General features: G+C 39.8%; 1 protein-coding gene across 1 annotated transcript in view; it reads left to right on the forward strand.

The window, feature by feature from the left end:
- Positions 1-16,609, forward strand: part of ARHGEF38 (Rho guanine nucleotide exchange factor 38) — a 56,034-nt gene extending 39,425 nt beyond the window's left edge. The window contains exons 10-14 of the mRNA XM_048846655.2: positions 954-1,274; positions 2,951-3,091; positions 4,810-5,008; positions 5,162-5,418; positions 12,100-16,609. Coding sequence (XP_048702612.1) covers positions 954-1,274; positions 2,951-3,091; positions 4,810-5,008; positions 5,162-5,418; positions 12,100-12,285 — 1,104 coding nt within the window. The 3' untranslated portion in view covers positions 12,286-16,609. The remainder of the gene's footprint in view (positions 1-953; positions 1,275-2,950; positions 3,092-4,809; positions 5,009-5,161; positions 5,419-12,099) is intronic.
- Positions 16,610-17,429: the final 820 nt, after the last annotated feature.

Genomic DNA, 17,429 nt, shown 5'->3' on the forward strand with positions numbered 1-17,429 from the left:
TTAGATATCAAAGGCAGTACCAATGTGAAACTACCACTGTACATCAGTCCTCACCTTGAGGGACCACTCCTGGGGACGATGGACATACAGCCTTTTGCAGCCGTGGTTTTTGTTATGCAGGAGATCTTGTTAATGCACTGAGTCCAGCAATTCATTTCACAAGACTATCCAGCAGCCTTTAGATGGCAATGAGTTTCAGTCGCTAGCAGTCTGTGCTGGATATGAACCAATGACTTATAGGTGAAATTATCTTTAAGCCTGATACTAATCCCTTGAGCCATCCAGACACCCATAGGCATGTTTTGGTTTTTTTTAAAATATATTTTATTTAGCCTCCAGCACTGTGAATGTATGACTCACTTTCAGTAAACTAAAGGAAACCTTACAAGAAAGCATACCACATTTTAATCAAATTAAATCTTTCTATCTGTCTGTATAGGCATTTATACTGCATCATCAGGATATTAGAGTTATCCCCAGGAAAGTGGTTGTTCCTTTATTTTATTCAGTGGGAAAGACTGCCGTTTAATTGAAACTGCACCGCCTCTTGCCTCGGATGGTCCTTCCCAGTTTAAAGGTCCCAGTCCCAATGAAGCTTCACAATATTAATACCCGTGGCTAGCACAGGTGACTGGAGGCAGGAATTCCTGCTTTCTGATCCCAGCTCTAACACTCATCCTTTGTGTGCCCATTTAACTTGTCTGTGCCTCAGTTTCCCCATGAGGATAATAACAACGCCCTGTGCAGTTAGAATTGTTACTCGGCTGTTTGATAGGGGTGCTGTCAGGCTTAATTAGTTACTGTTGGAAAGCAATGTGGGGGCTACAAATGGGTGAATGCAGTATTATTTTTGCTTTGTTTTTAACATTAGAACACAATTGTAAGTGCTACAAATGGGAGAATGAAGTATTATTTGTTGGACTGGATTTTTTGCTTTGTTTTCCCCTTCCCAGGTGGATCAATTGGAAAAGCTGGTTTTGACCCCTCTCTCAGCTCTACAAGCCTTGTTTTCAGGCCCCCAGAAGCTTATCCAGAAGCGTTATGACAAGTTGCTGGATTACAATGGCTGCCTTGAAAGGTCAGCAGGAGATGAACTGGATCTGACAAAGAAGGACTATGAGGCTCTCAATGCACAGCTCGTGGAGGAACTTCAGGTGTTCAACAGGACGGCCAAGAAGATTGTGATGAACTGTCTGCATTGCTTCATCACTCTCCTCAGGGACACAATGTCCTCAGCATTTCAGTCATATTCGACCATTGTGGTGCCTGTTCCGGTGAGCAGACTGTCTGTGTGCATGTGTGTGTACGGTATTTGGCCAGAGGTACTTAAAAATCCACATACATCAACCCCCCCTACTGTCTGTTCTGGTGATCACAGTGGATATTTTTTCACATTTCATGTCCTTGACCCTTGTCTGCTTTGGAACTTTTTTTTTTTGCCGAGAATGACCCCAGTGTTGCTGCTGCTGCTGCTGTTCCTCTGGAAGTAGCAATGGCAGGAGTCAGCAGTTGCTAGCATTTTAACCCCAGTATTATTTACCGCTGCCCTGAGCAGTGTTAGACAACCCACTGGGAAGAATGCCAGCAGCCACTGGAATCCCTTCTACGTGTATGCTCCCACCACTGCTAATTCTGGTGGAGCTGGGGCGTGTTGGCAATGGTAGGGCAATGCTGTTGTCACAAAAGCCTACTGCAGACGCCTCCTTCAGAGAAAGGAACAGCTTTCTTGTTCGGCTACAATATGAGCTATATCAACACTTTTAATATTTTGAGGTGTATTTAGACAGTGCCTACTGAGCTGCATGGAAGTGTATTGGTTTGCATAACATTCTATTCATACACAGCATTAATCATAACTCTAAGATATGGATCCCACACTCCATCTAAATATAATGACTGACTTGGGGTGAATATCAAACAATGCTACAGTTTTGTTGTATTTCCCCCCCAGAGGAGATGAGTCCTCTCTTTGACTCAGAGAGTCCGAAGGTTGTCCCCACAGTTCCAACCCCCCACACTCTGAAGAAGCCATGTTCTCCTGGCTGACATCTGGACAAGATTCCACCCCACTCCTTAGTAAGCCATAGAGGTTACTGTTGGGTGCTGTACTGCACTCCTTCCAGGGGAGGATCAGGCTATTTCCCACTCCCTGTCAAGCTAGAAGTGAGAATCCATGCAAGGGTTCAACACAGAGCTTTGCAATTTAAGGGGAAAGTGAGGGCTTTTCCTACATGAGGAATTTTCACCAGTACAACTTGAATTGACTTTTACATTGATATAACAAACCAGTGCAAAAGACAGTGTGGACACACACAGTTCATTACAAGAGTGGCGTATTCCATTTAGCTTAAGTCAATTAGAAAACAGATTTAATTAAACCAAAATAAGCCTTCCACAGCAGTTTAAATATATCAGTATAAATTTACACTTTTAGCTACCCTTGTGCAACTTCCTTCTGTAGACAAGCCCTATATCATTAAAGAGGGCTTTATGTTTTTGGGGAAGCTGCTTATACCAGGCATTGTTTTCACTGGGGATTTTCCCATTGTCACTTTTGAGTTTTGCTGTTTACATCATGTTTAAAATTAGGCATGGACCTGAGCCAAATCCACAGATCCAACACCACAGTGGCAAGTTAAACTGACATGACCAGTTTAAATCATATTGAGTTAAATAGATACCGGTTTTTAAACTGATTTAAGTTAAACTGATAACACTTCTGTGTATAGACAAGCCCTAAACAGTAATGATTTTAAGCTCTTTGAGGCTGGGATCATACCTTCTTTTATATCTGCCTGATGCCAAGCTCCTTGTGGGCACTACCAGAAATCAAAATAATAACTCAGATTTCATGAGTCCTAGTGCTTGATCCACTAGATTAGAGCTACTGTTCCTTACCTCCCTATCCTATGTAATGTACATGAGATCTAATCTTCTTGTGTATTTACAGCTGTCTTCCTCAAGTATCTGTGAATTACAAAATCAGGTGATGGAAGAGTTTCACAATCTAAATTTTGTAAAAGAAAACAGCAGTGCTACATTTATTGAGAGAAAACTGAGCTTTGAAAAGAAGAAACCTGCCCCTACCCAGGTGAGTATCATGCCTCTGTCAATGAAAATTTAATGTGTGTCAAACGCATCGTCTTTTTATTCTCCTGGGGCCTGGGCATTGATTTGCCACACAGACTCTGTGTCGCCATAAATACACCGACATTAGCCCTACGCCTCTTGTGGAGGTGGAGTTATTATATTGAGTAGTAGGGCACTTACATCAGCGGGAGCAAGGCAGTAGTGTAGCGAAGACACTGACATAGTTAGTTCAACATAAAGCATTTAAGCCCAGGCACTAACTCTGTAGTCTAGACCCAGCCTAAGACTAAGCATGCAAGTTATAGTTTATTTCACTTGTTAAATATTCTCACACATATATTAATCTTGTGATGTTTATTTTGTTGAAGTTTTGTGAGTGGGTTTGATGGTTTTATATAGCTAGAGCAGGAGCTGAAAAATCTACCATGGAATTCAGACATACCTAGCACACAGAGTACTCCAGAAGCGTACAGAACTGCAGGAGCCCCACTTAATATAATAATAATTAATACCTTGCCTTTTATATAGCAAAGTCATTTCATATAATATCATGGTCCAGGGATTATTGGTCATATGGCTCCTGCCTTGTAATGGGTTATATGACCTCAGTACAGCTCTGCCAATTTTTGGGTTACTTCAAAATGCTTTCAGTCATTTTACATGAGAATTGTAAGTGCACTGATACAGAGAGACAAGGTGAGTTAGGTAATACCTCTTTTTGGACCAAATTCAGTTGGTGAAAGAGAGAAGCTTTTGAGCTTACACAGAATTCTTCTTCAGGTCTGCGATCGCTTTGTGAAAGGGTTCACCCACAGGTTTTTGTCTTTTAATAATTTTTCTGTGTGACTTCATTTGAGAGAGTAGTAATTGTCTCATTTCACTATGCTCTTGAGTGAACTCACAAAGAAAAATGATAAAAGACAAAAACAGTGGGTGAACACTTTTCACACAGTGATCCCTCTGTATCTGACCCATCCATCTTCATTCTCAAAGGAAACCCGCACAACACCTTTGAAAGATGAGCCTGGAAGCTTAAATTAATAAATTTGCTAGATACTAATAATGATGGACAGAATAAAGACCTTGGATTTATGGTTTACAATCTATAACCCACTTAACCCCCCACCCACCTTTTTTTTCTTTTCCTCCTATGACTTGGAGGGGTGTTAATGACTCATTTCACCTTGAATGGTCCCTTGAAATATATGTTAACTACTTATACAATCTGTTCCACATTGTATTTAGCTGTGACACTTTGAGTACATTTCCCAGACCTGAAGAACAGCTATGTGTAAGCTCAGAGCTTGTCTCCCTCACCAACAGAAGTTGGTCCAATAAAAGATATTACCCTACCCACCTCGTTTCTCTAATATTCTGGGACCAACACAGCTACAACAACACTGCATAAACCAATACCTGACAGTTAACATCCAGTAAGTTTTTTTTTATCCTTCAGTGACTATAGTTTCAGCCATTAGTGGAACAGGTGAACACACACACCTACTGTGCACACAAAACTCACAGGTTTGAGGGCACAGTTTAGGAAATTATACTCCTAACTATCCAATAGGCATGTAATTGCATACTCTGCCTGTTCAAATGTAGATTGCTGCAATCAGATGGGGTGTGCATTAGTTTCTTTTGTACCCAGCTGTTAATCCAGAAGTCTTAAATACACTGCTCCCAATTAATAGTGTGTCTCTTTTTTCCCATTTTTAGCCTGAGTCTCCACGTCAGACAGAGATCCAGAGATCCAAGCTATTGTCCACATACAGCACAGAATCACTATATCAAGCTAAGCGCAAATGCAATGCCACACAGGAATTTGATATTGATTTATATGAAGGTGAGCTGGTGGCTGTTGTTGAGCAAAAGGATCCTTTTGGAAGTACAAGCAGGTGGCTTGTTGACACAGGAAGTAAGTCCTTTGTTTATCCCAATAACAGCTTTCCTTTTGGCTATTGATTTTCTTTTCAGTCTGGGCCCATCTGTTTACCTCAACAGTTGTAAAAAACAGGTGACTGAAAAATATTTGAAATAATTTTTCTTTTCTTTTTAATCTGATATCTAGTTCTTAAAGGGTATGTGTATTCCTCCTTCCTGAAACCCTACAATCCAGCCAAGGTGCAGAAGGATGTAGCAGAAACCAGTTTCTGTGATGATGATTTCGATAATATCAGCCTTTTTGTCTCTTCACGGCCTACCAATGATAGCAGTGCAAGAAATCTAGGACATAAGAGGAGTGACAGCAGCTCATCTAATAATAGCCTATGTGAAAAACCTGCAATTAATGGGACAGAGACTGATCATGATGTGGATGATCAACATGTAAGCATAATACATGCAGCATATCTATCTATATCTGTTTTTCCTATTCCAAATATAAAAGTTGTGCACTACTGCTTACAATTTAAAGGGGCAACCTTAGTTTATAAAAGGACTGTTCTAATCTATTAGGATGCCATAGGATTTCACACAACATTCTTACCTTCCAGCTCTCTGATGTAATGTTCATTGGGTTTTTAATGAACCACACAATGTGTGAAAAGGTAATAAATGTTTAACGGTTAAATTGTGGGATTTATCCATAATCCTGAATTGAAAGAAGAGTGGAGCTGAAACACCCCATGGGGACCCAATGCCTCTAACTACTCCTGGGCAGTAAAGCCACCTCCCTACCCTTACAAAGAGAGCCGGGTTAATCCCCACTAAAGCAGTTAGTTCTGCCTTCTGCTGTTTTCATCTATTTTTAGCAAGAAGGTCATGACGATTCTTTTCTGATAAGGAACCCTATGCCTTTATCTAGAACAGATTGCTGCAATGTGTGCCTTATAGAACATCTGGTGGTTGAGAGAATTGAAGCGCTCAAGTTAGCAGCTGCTAGATTTAAATGCCTGGGACCTACCCTAGCTCATTCTTACTTATTTTGTCTGGTTCTTTTTCAGCAGTGACTTAAGGGTATGAATTTCATTTTTCTGGGGATGTACTATGTGCCCTCTTGTGGCCATGGGTGGCGCAGCAGGCATTTTGCTCCTGTTGGCCCCCCACTTGTGGACCCCTTAAAAGAACTACACATAGTCTCCATTATGGCTCACAGCACCCTAAACCTAGGGCTAGTTTAATAACAGAAAATGTTCAAGCAATCCTTAGAGTTCCCAAAATAAAGTCCATAACAATAACGTAAAAATTCATACTCAGCCATGGGTCTTCTGACATACCTATAGCTCTTCCTCTTTCCCAGTCTGCACTACCCAAAGCCACCAGTCCCAGGCTTTCAGGCTGGAGCTCAGCTCTCTAACCCTGGCTTCCTTCTTTTTCACTGTCTCCTTTGTTGTTTTTGGTGCAGCACCCTCATTACCTGGGGCTATGGCCACCACTTTCTTAATTCATTATTGGCCAAGTTTTTTTTTTTTTTTTTTTAAATCTATTCACTCTCTAGTATCCTTAAGAAAACACAGCAAGGCCTTTTTTGCACTATTCCATTTCCCTGACATTCTCACTAGTCCCTTTAGGGAAAAAATCTTTGATTTCAAGCCAACTCAATTTTTTATAAAGAAAATTTCTTTGCATAGAATGTTGCCAACAGTGCCAGAGAACATGATCAACAGTTTCTTTGGTTTTGCACACTTTACACAGCCTGTCTTTATGTCTTTTTAATAAGTTTAACTTACCATTTAAGGCACAATGACCTGTTAACACTTTAAAAATTACTGCTTCATTCTTTTCTACCATGATTGTGGAGTATAGTACTATCTTTGATTTTTTAGCATACATCATAGAACCTTCATCCTTTTGTTTCCTTAGTCCATAGTTCTTGCCACTCCTTTGCAACCTCCTTCATGACACAGTTTTGAATTCTTGTCTATTTAAGGTTATCTTAATATGTACCTCCTCATTTTTTAGAGCATGTTTTGCTGTTCTGTCAGCCATCTCGTTTCTAGGTATTATACTATGTACTGGAATCCATGCTATTGTCATGAGCGGTGGGTGGAGCCCCCCTTTGGGGAGTCTAGTCCCTTGCTCTGCCCCCTTTTCCCCCACCCAGAGAAGCCCTGAGCACCTCCCCCTCAGCTGGAGGAGCCCCAGGCCGGTGCAGCCTGGAGTGCCCTGCCCCCCACCTGGAGGAGCCCTGGGCTGGCCACAGTGCAGCCCAGAGTGTCTCCCTCCCCTCAGCTGGAGGAGACCCGGGCTGGTCGCAGCTCTAAGCTCCCCCCAGCCCTGAGCCCTGCGCTGGCCGAAGCCCCAAGCACCCTCCCTCCCCAGCCAAGAGGAGCCCTGGGCTGGCCAAAGCCATGCTGTGCCATGCCTCCCCTCCCCAGACCCAACCCACCCAGGGGAAAAGCATCTGTTAGAAGATGCTTTTGATAGGCCCCATGCAGGTTCCAGGGCGGCTGAGGAGGGGTATGTGCCTTCTCAGGCCCCCCGGAACCTACATGGGGCATAATAAAACAAAAATTTTGCTGCCAAACCCCGCAACCGGGAGTCTGGCCTATTATACTCGCTGCCCATGGCTATTGTTATAGAGATATCTGCTTGCATTATTTCCATAGTTAGGAACATTATTTCATTTATTATGGCATTTTGACTTTCTGAAGTTCCTGTTCTGATTGTCATTATGACTGACCAGGAATCAGATAAAATTACAGTTGCAGCACATTGCACATCTCTTATCAATGCTCTGTTCATCGTCAATACAGTCTTATCGGTACCCCATTTGTTTCCAGCTACATTTTTAAGTAAGTTCATCCTACTTTACATTTTTGTATGATATTATCTATGTGTCCTTTCCAAGTTAATTTATTCTCAAACATTGCTCCAAGGAACATAAACTTTTGAACTATCTGACTTTTTCACCATTCTTCCCTAATTTTCTTCCTTGTTAAAAGTAAGTATTCTCTTGGTTTTTGCAAGTGAGAATTTAAATCCCTATTTCCCCACTTGGAAATTCTCTGGAGTGCTTCATTTGTCTTTTCCATGGCTACTCTAAGTCTTTTATGTTTAGTCCATATAGCATAGTCGTCTGTGAAAAAGGAAATACCTATTCCCATTGCATACTTTCTGGGAGGTCATTTATCCTAATGGAACACAAAGTAGGGCTGATAACTCTCCCTTGTAGAATTCCATTTGTAAGGTAAGCCTGTACATTTTTGATAAAGCTGTTCCCACTTTGACTTGTATAGTTCTGTCACTTAAAAAGTCCCTTATCCACCAAACATTCTCCCTTTTATTCCAATTTTGGCTTCTTTATATAGGAGGCCTTCCCTTCCCTCCATAACATGTAATCTGCTTCTCCACTGTCTAGGCAGATTATCATAAAGTTCTTAGTCCTTATATTTTTTTGTACCTCCATTTCTAGTCTCAATTGTGCATCTTCCTTTCCTGAAACCACTTTGTACCTCATTCTTCTCCAAGCATTTCACTATCTTACATTTATCATTTCCCCCCTTATTTTCCCCACATATGATGTGAGGGCAATAGGCCTATAAGTATCTGGTCTTGTGTGTACCTTGCCTGGTTTCCTAACTGGTCTCAGCAAAACTTGTTTCTATTCTGTTGGCAGCACTCCTTTTCCCTTATATCATTATATTAACTGCAAAAGAATCTTTAGACTCCCTTCTGACCTGTGTCGAAGCATTTCATTACTTATATTATCTTTACCTGGAGCTGTATTTTTCCTTTTCCTTATGGCTACAATAAGCTCCTGCATGCTACATTTTTTTAATGCATCATCAGTATATTCTCTCCAGGCATTTAATAGTTCACAGTTATCCTCAATAAACCTCCTCTTTTTTTTTTTTTCATGAAACTCATTGTTTTGAATCAGATCAGTACTGACCTTTTGGAATTCTTTTGCTAAAATGTCTGCTTTTCCTAAATTGGAGACCTCAGTTTCATTGTTTACAATAAGAACAGCTATACATTTACTTTTACTTTGAATTCCATTCATTCGGTGAGTTTGCTTATATTTCTGAAAGATTTGAATCTTTGTCAATTTCCCACAGAAATTTCTCCAACTTTTTTTGTATTTTTTTTTTATAATCCTTTGTGCCACCACCTTACACCTTTTATCAGTCTTTACTAATTGTGTGTTTTGTTTGCTTGTATGCCTTATTTTTTTCCTTGATTGCTAATTTGCAATTCTCATTCCACCAGGGAACAGGGTTTCTACATTGGGGGGCCAGATCAGCTGCTGCTGTAATTCTTTTTATTATATCTGCATAGAATTCTCCTAGGTTGCTACTTGTATACTTACTGGAAAAAATATTCATCACATTTAATTTTGAAAAAGTCCCAGTCAACTCTTTGAAAATTCAATCTAGTAACTCTTGTGTTTTTGACATTTCCTGAACCTTGGTACACTTCCCATTTTGTCTTCTTTATAAAATTCCCAGCTGCATTTACTCACTACGTTATTTGTTGTAGTTCCTGGATCCAAAACAGAAACAGAGCTATTTACTGAATTAAATCTAGAAGGTGCTTCTGCATTCAGTAGCACCAGGTTATGCAGATCAATAAATTGTTTTAAGCGTAGTTTTCTTACTTTCCCATTGCTCATTATGACTATTATAATCTCCACAAATTGGGAGTAGGTTTTCTACATTAATAACTATTTTTTCTAGTTCTAAGATAACTAATTTTTACATGGATTATAAACAAAAATCCATATATAAGTGTTTTTGTTCTGCATGGGAATCTCAGTAGCATTATACTAAAAACTTAGTTTCTGCACACGCTTTTGACATAGCTAAGTCTTTTATAAATATACAGACCCCCTACCCCTTCCTCTGGTGGCCACTTGATTCCTCTAGAGTATATCATATCCTGGTAGATTGAACACAAGTTTACTTATTAGCTATGTTTCTTGCACACATATCACATTAGGCTTTTTTCCCATTTCAAAGCTGGCTTTCTGAAATTCCTCTCCATACATTATTAAACTATAAGGATACCAGCTAAGGATCATTAAAACCTTTAATAAGCTGTATTAGTGCCTTCATTTAAAAGTGGGTGAATACGGTCTATGGAGAGATTGCCTATTTTTAGATATTTTTCTGCTGCTTTTGCTATGATTTTAATCCTTTCATTTTTTTTTCTCCACGTCTGTAAGGTGCAGTTAATTACTTCTTAATGAATGTTATAAACTTCCCTTTATCTATAAGCAATATATCATCTACCATTCCTCTCATACTCTCCTCCCTGCCCAGAGATGTGTTCTGCTGCCCATGTACATCTTTTCTCTTACTTACATATTTTTATTTTTTTATTTTCTGCAGTGCCTACCTTTTGGCAGCCTCAACATATGATAATTTTTGAATAATTATAATTGTTTGTATTTCCTGAGCTCCTTCTCCTACTGTACATCCTTTATATACAGCACTGTGCAACTAGGTTCTGTTTTTTCCACCTCATTGTTCCCTTACAAATGGCTGGTGCATGCCTAAATCTCTAACAATCATAGCTCTTCACAAGGGTGGGGAAGGGGAAATACAGAACAATATATACCACAGTTGGATCCTAGAAAGGATCATCCCTCCATTAAGCATGTCAGGTGGTATAATACTCAGACTCCACCTGTGGGGTTGCCTTACCTGCTGCACCACCAAGTCAGAGGGAACTGCAGCTAACATCTCACTGCCAGAGGCTACACCCACTTACTCAGCTGGGTCAAGTGATTGGCAGCAGACTTTTGCCCGGCCACCACACAGGCATGAAGCTTCCTGCTGCTGTCCCACTCTATGGCTGAGCAACTAGTTGTTGGGCTTGCTGCTGAACAGACTCCTAAGTCCAAGTTCCTGCTGTTGGTTCCTCATCCTAATTCCAGTGACTCCAACTTTACCCTTGGTGTCTCACCTCACTCGAATTCTGTCTTAATCCTTGGTGTGGCTATTGATTCTGACCCCAGCATTGACCCATTTGGCATGTCTCCTGACTCTGGCTTTGATCTATGGTATGACTTTTGAATGTGACCCTGATGCTGCCCCCTGGCTCTGACCATTAGGTCAGGCTGCCCCATTATGACTGACAAAGTGTTGTGTGTACAGCTGTAAATAAAATGGCTGGTTTTCTCCCACTAAATAGTCATTTAACAAACAATACTTTCTTTGCCTGTTGTCTTTTTTATATCATCCTCAGACGATCCTAGTGGCACTCCATACGTCACCCTCTTGCTTCAGTCAGGAATTTAGCCAGTTGATGAGTAACCTTCATTTTCTCTAAGGTTACATTTTTAAGAAGTTTTTCAGCTTGCTCCTTATGTGCACATTTTATCAATAGAGCTCCACCCTGCATTCTTTTAGCTTTTTGTACATCACCAACACTTTGTTTTATCCATTCTGCCATTTTGGTTGGGTTAACATCTCCTATTTTCACATCTTCTGTCACTGATATGACTATTATGAAATGTTGACTTTTATCCTGTTTTTCATTTAATTATTTTTTTAAATCCTGATATATTGAGTGTTTTTTTCCCCTTTCTCCTTATCTAAGGCCATTCCTCATCCCCCTACTTCTTCTCCTTCGTAGACCAAGGCAACTTTCTCTCTCCCCACATCCTCCATTGACAATTTCAATGTTCAACCTCCTTACAGTTGGGGGCCAGCCGAAGCAGCTTAGCTCATCTTTGTTCTGAGGGAGAAGGTAGCCTATATGCTGCCCCCTCACCAGAAAATTCCTCTTGATACACTGAAACAAAGGGGACCCCTAACCCACACTACAGGGCTCCTGACACCAGGCCCTTAAAGGAATAGTGTCCTGGGATTTCCCTCCCATCCAACTCCTAATTCCCTGGGACCACTTCCCTTCTTCTGCTACCAGGCTATTTTCTGGGCCTTTGTTCATTCCAACTCCCTGGAATGGGGTCTTCTGGCCCCCTCTACTCTTACAAGGCCAGAATACCCTGTTACAGCAGATTTTGTTGGGTCTTTTTGTTGAAATTATCAAGTTTATTTCGTATTAATTGCCTTTTTTTATATAAAATGTACCCCTTCTGCTGGTTGGTTCTTTTTTCAGACTTTCTATGCTGTTTATGCATTTCAAGCAAGAAGCCATCAGGAACTCAGCCTTCAGGAGTACCAGCGGGTTCGGATACTCCAGTTTTCTGACCTGAGCGGCAATAAAGAATGGTGGTTAGCAGAAGCCAAAGGACAGAAAGGATATGTACCTGCTAATTACCTTGGGAAGATGACATATGCATAGGAACAGAAAGGATTGTTGTGATCATTTTCTCTGAAATAGTGACTCATAGTCAAAATAATAATTTGTTCTAATTTACAGCAAGCAGAGTGAATGCACAAGTGATTTATAACCCAGCTATAATATCTGGAGAGGTACATAAGCTACACTGAGAACTCCTGCATGCTAAAAACCATTACTTTGTCAAGACCTGAGGAAGAGGAAGTGTTTAACAAGATTCTCTCTGATGAATGTCCTGGAGAGCTTGCTATTTCTTTACTCATTCATTCACTCTCTTAGTACTATACTTCATAAGTCAGGAGTTAACACATAAATAAAAAGCACAGCTAAACGTATACCTTTCTAGGGGTGCCTCTCCAACATATTTAGCAAATAATATGTGAACCCAAGAGAATTAACCTTGGAAAAGGATAAATTGTGTCATCAGAATTGCCGTAAAGACTCTATTGTTCAGATTGAGATGACTATTCCCTATTCCCCAACTCCCTATTAATTCTCAGAACTTTACTTTTGGGCTGTGAACATTTATAGGAAGTCCATGGAGCCATTTATCAATTATTAGAGGTGAAAAAAGTTGTCTTTTAAGAACATTGTCCTTTTTGGTACTTGATCACTCAAAAAGAGCTGTTTTAAAACTTAAAACCTGGCAAGTACCTAGCCTTCACTCAGAGAAGTGCACTTTGCCAAATTTGGAATAAAAAAAATTGGTTGAGAAATAAGCAAGTTATCTTTTGATAATGACATATGTAGTATGCACAATGTGTAATTTTTCATAACTTAAATCTGTACCATACAGCTTTAGATATATGCCCCACTAATATGTTTATATTTGGAGATCTGCACATTGACAAATCCTGATTTTTTCGCAATTATTAGACTTTAAAATAAAATCAAGTGGTGACTTCATTTGAATGCCTTATTGCAGTGGTTTCCAATCTGAAGTCTGTGGACCCCTAGGGGTCCCCAGACTATGTCTAAGGGGTCTGCAAAAGGTGACTATGAAAATACAGTTTCAGATTCCAGAAAAGGCATTCAGTTTTTCTGATCAATCAAAAGTATGCGACTACTCCCACCTACAGGTCAAAACCTGGAAGTGTTGTTGTTACCATAGAAGCCCACAGTTTAGTGCCCGTTCTCACATTGCGTCAAATGCTGTGCCGAGAGCACATGCAACATTTATAGTTGAATTCTGTTCAGTCAGTTTTCAGTCTAAGACTTCTATGGTACGGTCCATGGACCACAGATTGAATTTTCAGAGGGGTCCACACCTCCATTTAACATTTTTTAGTGGACCACAAATAAAAAAAGGTTGAAAACCACTGCTTTATTGCGTATGTGACCCCTTTGGGGGTGCATGACTAATCATTGAGACAACAGCCTTGAGGAAGTGCATCTAAGTGCCAGGACTCACAGTGTGACACAGTATCTCCTTCAGATGTTTCTATTAGTCTTGGACTATATGACCATTAGACTGGACAGTGGAAAAAAACAATGTATTTGACTGTGCAATAATTAGATTTTCTAGTGTTTGCAGGATTAGGGGCCAACCTTTGATCACTAAAGTAGCTTTAAATACTTTGATATCACCAGTGAACACAGAAATTCAAAATTATGAGGAAAGATGTGATCACTGCAGTACTGCTCTTATAGGTTCCTATCAATTACACATGGAAATCAGTGGAAAGACTCCTATGGACTACCGTAGTCATCAGATAAGACCTGTAGCCCACCTCTGACCTGAAATGGTGACCTACTAACATAAGCCCCTGTTAGGTATTTTCTGTCCCACAACATCATTGATGACTGACCGTGATAGTGACAATACTACGAAAATTGATTATCAGACTGCATGGTCAACAATACGTATAGGCAACTGTCATAATAAAGCCACTGACTGCAAGTTTCCTGCTCCCCGAGCCCAAATGTAGCATTTAAAGATAAAATCCATTTAACAGGATTCAGAATAAAAGGAGACTACCAGCGAAGGAAGGATGAGAGAGGTTAGGATTGCTCATGAACTGCAAACAAAGAGGTCTCTTAAAAGAAAAATCTAGCTTTAATTTTTCCCAGGGAGAGAAACTTGTTGAATTTGCAGAAGAGGAGAAGTGTGGCAGGTCATTGAAGTACTTTAGCGCTCTGTACATTGTATGACAGAAAAGGCTTGAGAAAAGTTCACTGGTGTGGACATACAGATTTTGGTATTTGAACTTCTGTGATCGATCACAATCCAAATGATAAATAATTAACAATGTGGTTACACTGCCTTATTTGTGATGCACAGGACTGTACCTAGCTGTTGCAATTTCCATTAGAGGAATGTGCCTATCCCTTCAACAAATGTTACCATCCCATTTGATCCGTTCAGAATGCAGTTGATATTGTAAATATTGTCTTTCTGTCAAGTAAAAAACAAAAAAAACCTTTGGGTCGATTGTTATGTCAGCTTGGTGCTCCGCAACCTTCATTATATTTAATGGGGACTATGGGGCTCAAAGCCCTGCGCGTAGAGTTGAATATACTCCAATAACAAATTGCACTAATTTTGCACTAAAAACAAAAAAAAGTTTTGTTATTGGAAAGATCCCGCACAAGAAGTTTTTCAGCATGTCTTATATTTCAGAATATCTTAATTAGAGAGGATCTGCTATCTGCAGTAGCTGGAAAGTTTTTTAAAGTAGCTGAATTGTGTAATAGGCTTAATAAACTCCTAGAAACACAGTGATGAAGCTTTGTATGCTCAGGACTGTAGTTAAATGAAAGAACTAGGGAGCAAGATATTTAAAAGGGACTAGTGATTTTGGATGCCTCAGTGTTTGGGTGCCTAGCTTGAGCCTCTTAAAGGTCTCTGAATATCAGCCAGTTTTCAGGTGTCTCAAATTGATTTAAAAAAATTGCAGCCAAAATCACTAGTCACTTTTGAAAATCTTGGCCTAAGTGTCTTGATTTCACAAGGAATGAAGGACTGTACTCTAGTATTAAAGGATGGGCTTTTCAAAAAAATCTGAGGGAGTTGGACACCTAAGCCCTACTGAATTTCACTGGGATTTGGGAGCCTATTCCCTCACGCCCTTTTGAAAACTCCAGCCTTAACTGCTGGTGCATAGAATATATTTTGTATATTTTAGGATAAAAAAAATCTATATAGCTTGAATTATATCCGCTTTCTTCCATCAACCACAATCACTTTGGAGTCACAAAAAGTTTCATTTGTAATGTACTCCGTATTGACTCATGGGATTGACTTTGATCATTTCTGAAACCTTGTTCAGTTTTAATTATTATAAATGAATGAAAATATATTTATTTTTCCAACTTTTATCTGTTTTTAAAATAAATTCAAGCCAAGAGCATTGCCAAGATGATGATGAGAAGCTGTCTGAATTAATGCCTTGCCTACACTGGAGGAATTTGGCAAAAATTCTAATGGGACCTGCCTAAAGCAGATCTAGTTGAGACAGTGCTTAAAACACTAGAGACCCATCTACATTAGGGTTCCCTACATCGCTCACATCAGTGGAGGCAAACTGGTTTTAGTAAAGGTGTGATGGGGGGAGGGGCAATTTTTCTCTAATGCAGACATGACTTCAGTATTCCAAGGGCCTGCTCCTGTTAATCAATGACAAAACTTTCATTGACCTCAGTGGAGTAAGAGTAGGCTCCAGTTTAGTAAACCAATAAGGCACCAATCCTGCAAACACTTAAGCACGGCACTGTACTTACTTTAAGTCAAGGGGATTATGAACTTGCTTAAGTGTTTGTAGACCTTGGCGCCAACATTGTCACAGTGTTTCTTCTTTGATAGGATTTTTTTTTAAAAGTGATGCCATTGTGCTCTGCACAGCAATTTCAAGCCCAGTAGATTCCAAAGCCAAACAGTGACACAGGGACTCAAGTTTTATCTTTGGCAACCACCTACTTGACTATCTTCCTTTTGTTTGGGGGTGTTTGCGGTCCCTGTCCTAGACAGGATATTATTCACTTTTTCTGGGAAAACATTGAGAATTATTCCTTCCAATACTTGTTTTTAAATTAATACATTTCAGTGTGTTAGCATCTATGTGTAAACTTCAAAAACACTCCTGCTTTTACTTTATGAAAGCTCAGAAAAAATGCACATAATAGGCCCAGTGCTGTAGTGGGGTTGGGTTTCCTGTATGAGAAAGGGCTTCAGGAATAGACTCAATAATTGCAATAGAAAATATAGTTCTGACAATGCTGAGTGAATCCAGATTTATTATTGTAAATTCCATTTATAGCAATATTGTTTGCACACAAATTTTTAAATTCTCCTTTTAAATTATTGTAATAATAAACATATATTTTTGCACTTTTGTGTTGTCTTCTTTTAAAAATAATACATTTCTGCCTGAAGCATGGTGTCACAATAGAACACAGATCCAAGACCTATTTTCTGTTCTGTTATCAACTAGAGATCATGCTGTGATCACGATGGTAGCAGAGCAGAGGAAATGAACAGTTGCTTCAAACAGATAATACACTGCACTTGTCTATATCTATCTATCTTGTCAATCTATCAGTATTTATAAAGTTCCATTTAGGCACTGAACAAGGTTTAAAAATATTCTGAGAAAACTGCTGGGGAGCAGTTAGTTTGGTTCTGTCCTTCCCTAGCTGTAATCTAGGCTCCTAATTTGTGAATATTATTAGTTCTCTGTCTTACTCTAGGATCAATCATGAGTTGTAATAGCGAAAAGCATGTTTCACTCCCAGTTTTCAGAGAACTTTGTGCCAGATTCTGATACGCTTACTCACAATGAATAGCACTTTGCACTGTAAGATTCCCAATTACTTCCTGCAGAACCACTTATAAAGTAGCATTCAGCGAAAGCAAAGTGATCAGAACATGGCCATTTCTGAAGAATAAGCCTCCCAACACCTCTCAGAGGAAGGAAAATAGTAGACCGCCTATTTACAAGATAAGATAAGGCAACAGCCACACTACAAATGCTTTGCCAGTATAGCTCTATTGGTATACTTGTACCAGCAGAAGCTCCCTATTGCAGGCACAGCTTACATAGACAAGAAGGAGTTTTACCTGTCAGTACAGTAACAGCACCTCCCCAAATGCCTATGCCAAAAGCAGTGCTCTTCTGTTGGCATGACTACATCTACACGGCATTTTGCTA

The sequence above is a fragment of the Caretta caretta genome, chromosome 4, assembly GCF_965140235.1.
Source record: "Caretta caretta isolate rCarCar2 chromosome 4, rCarCar1.hap1, whole genome shotgun sequence".
Lineage (NCBI taxonomy): Eukaryota > Metazoa > Chordata > Testudines > Cheloniidae > Caretta > Caretta caretta.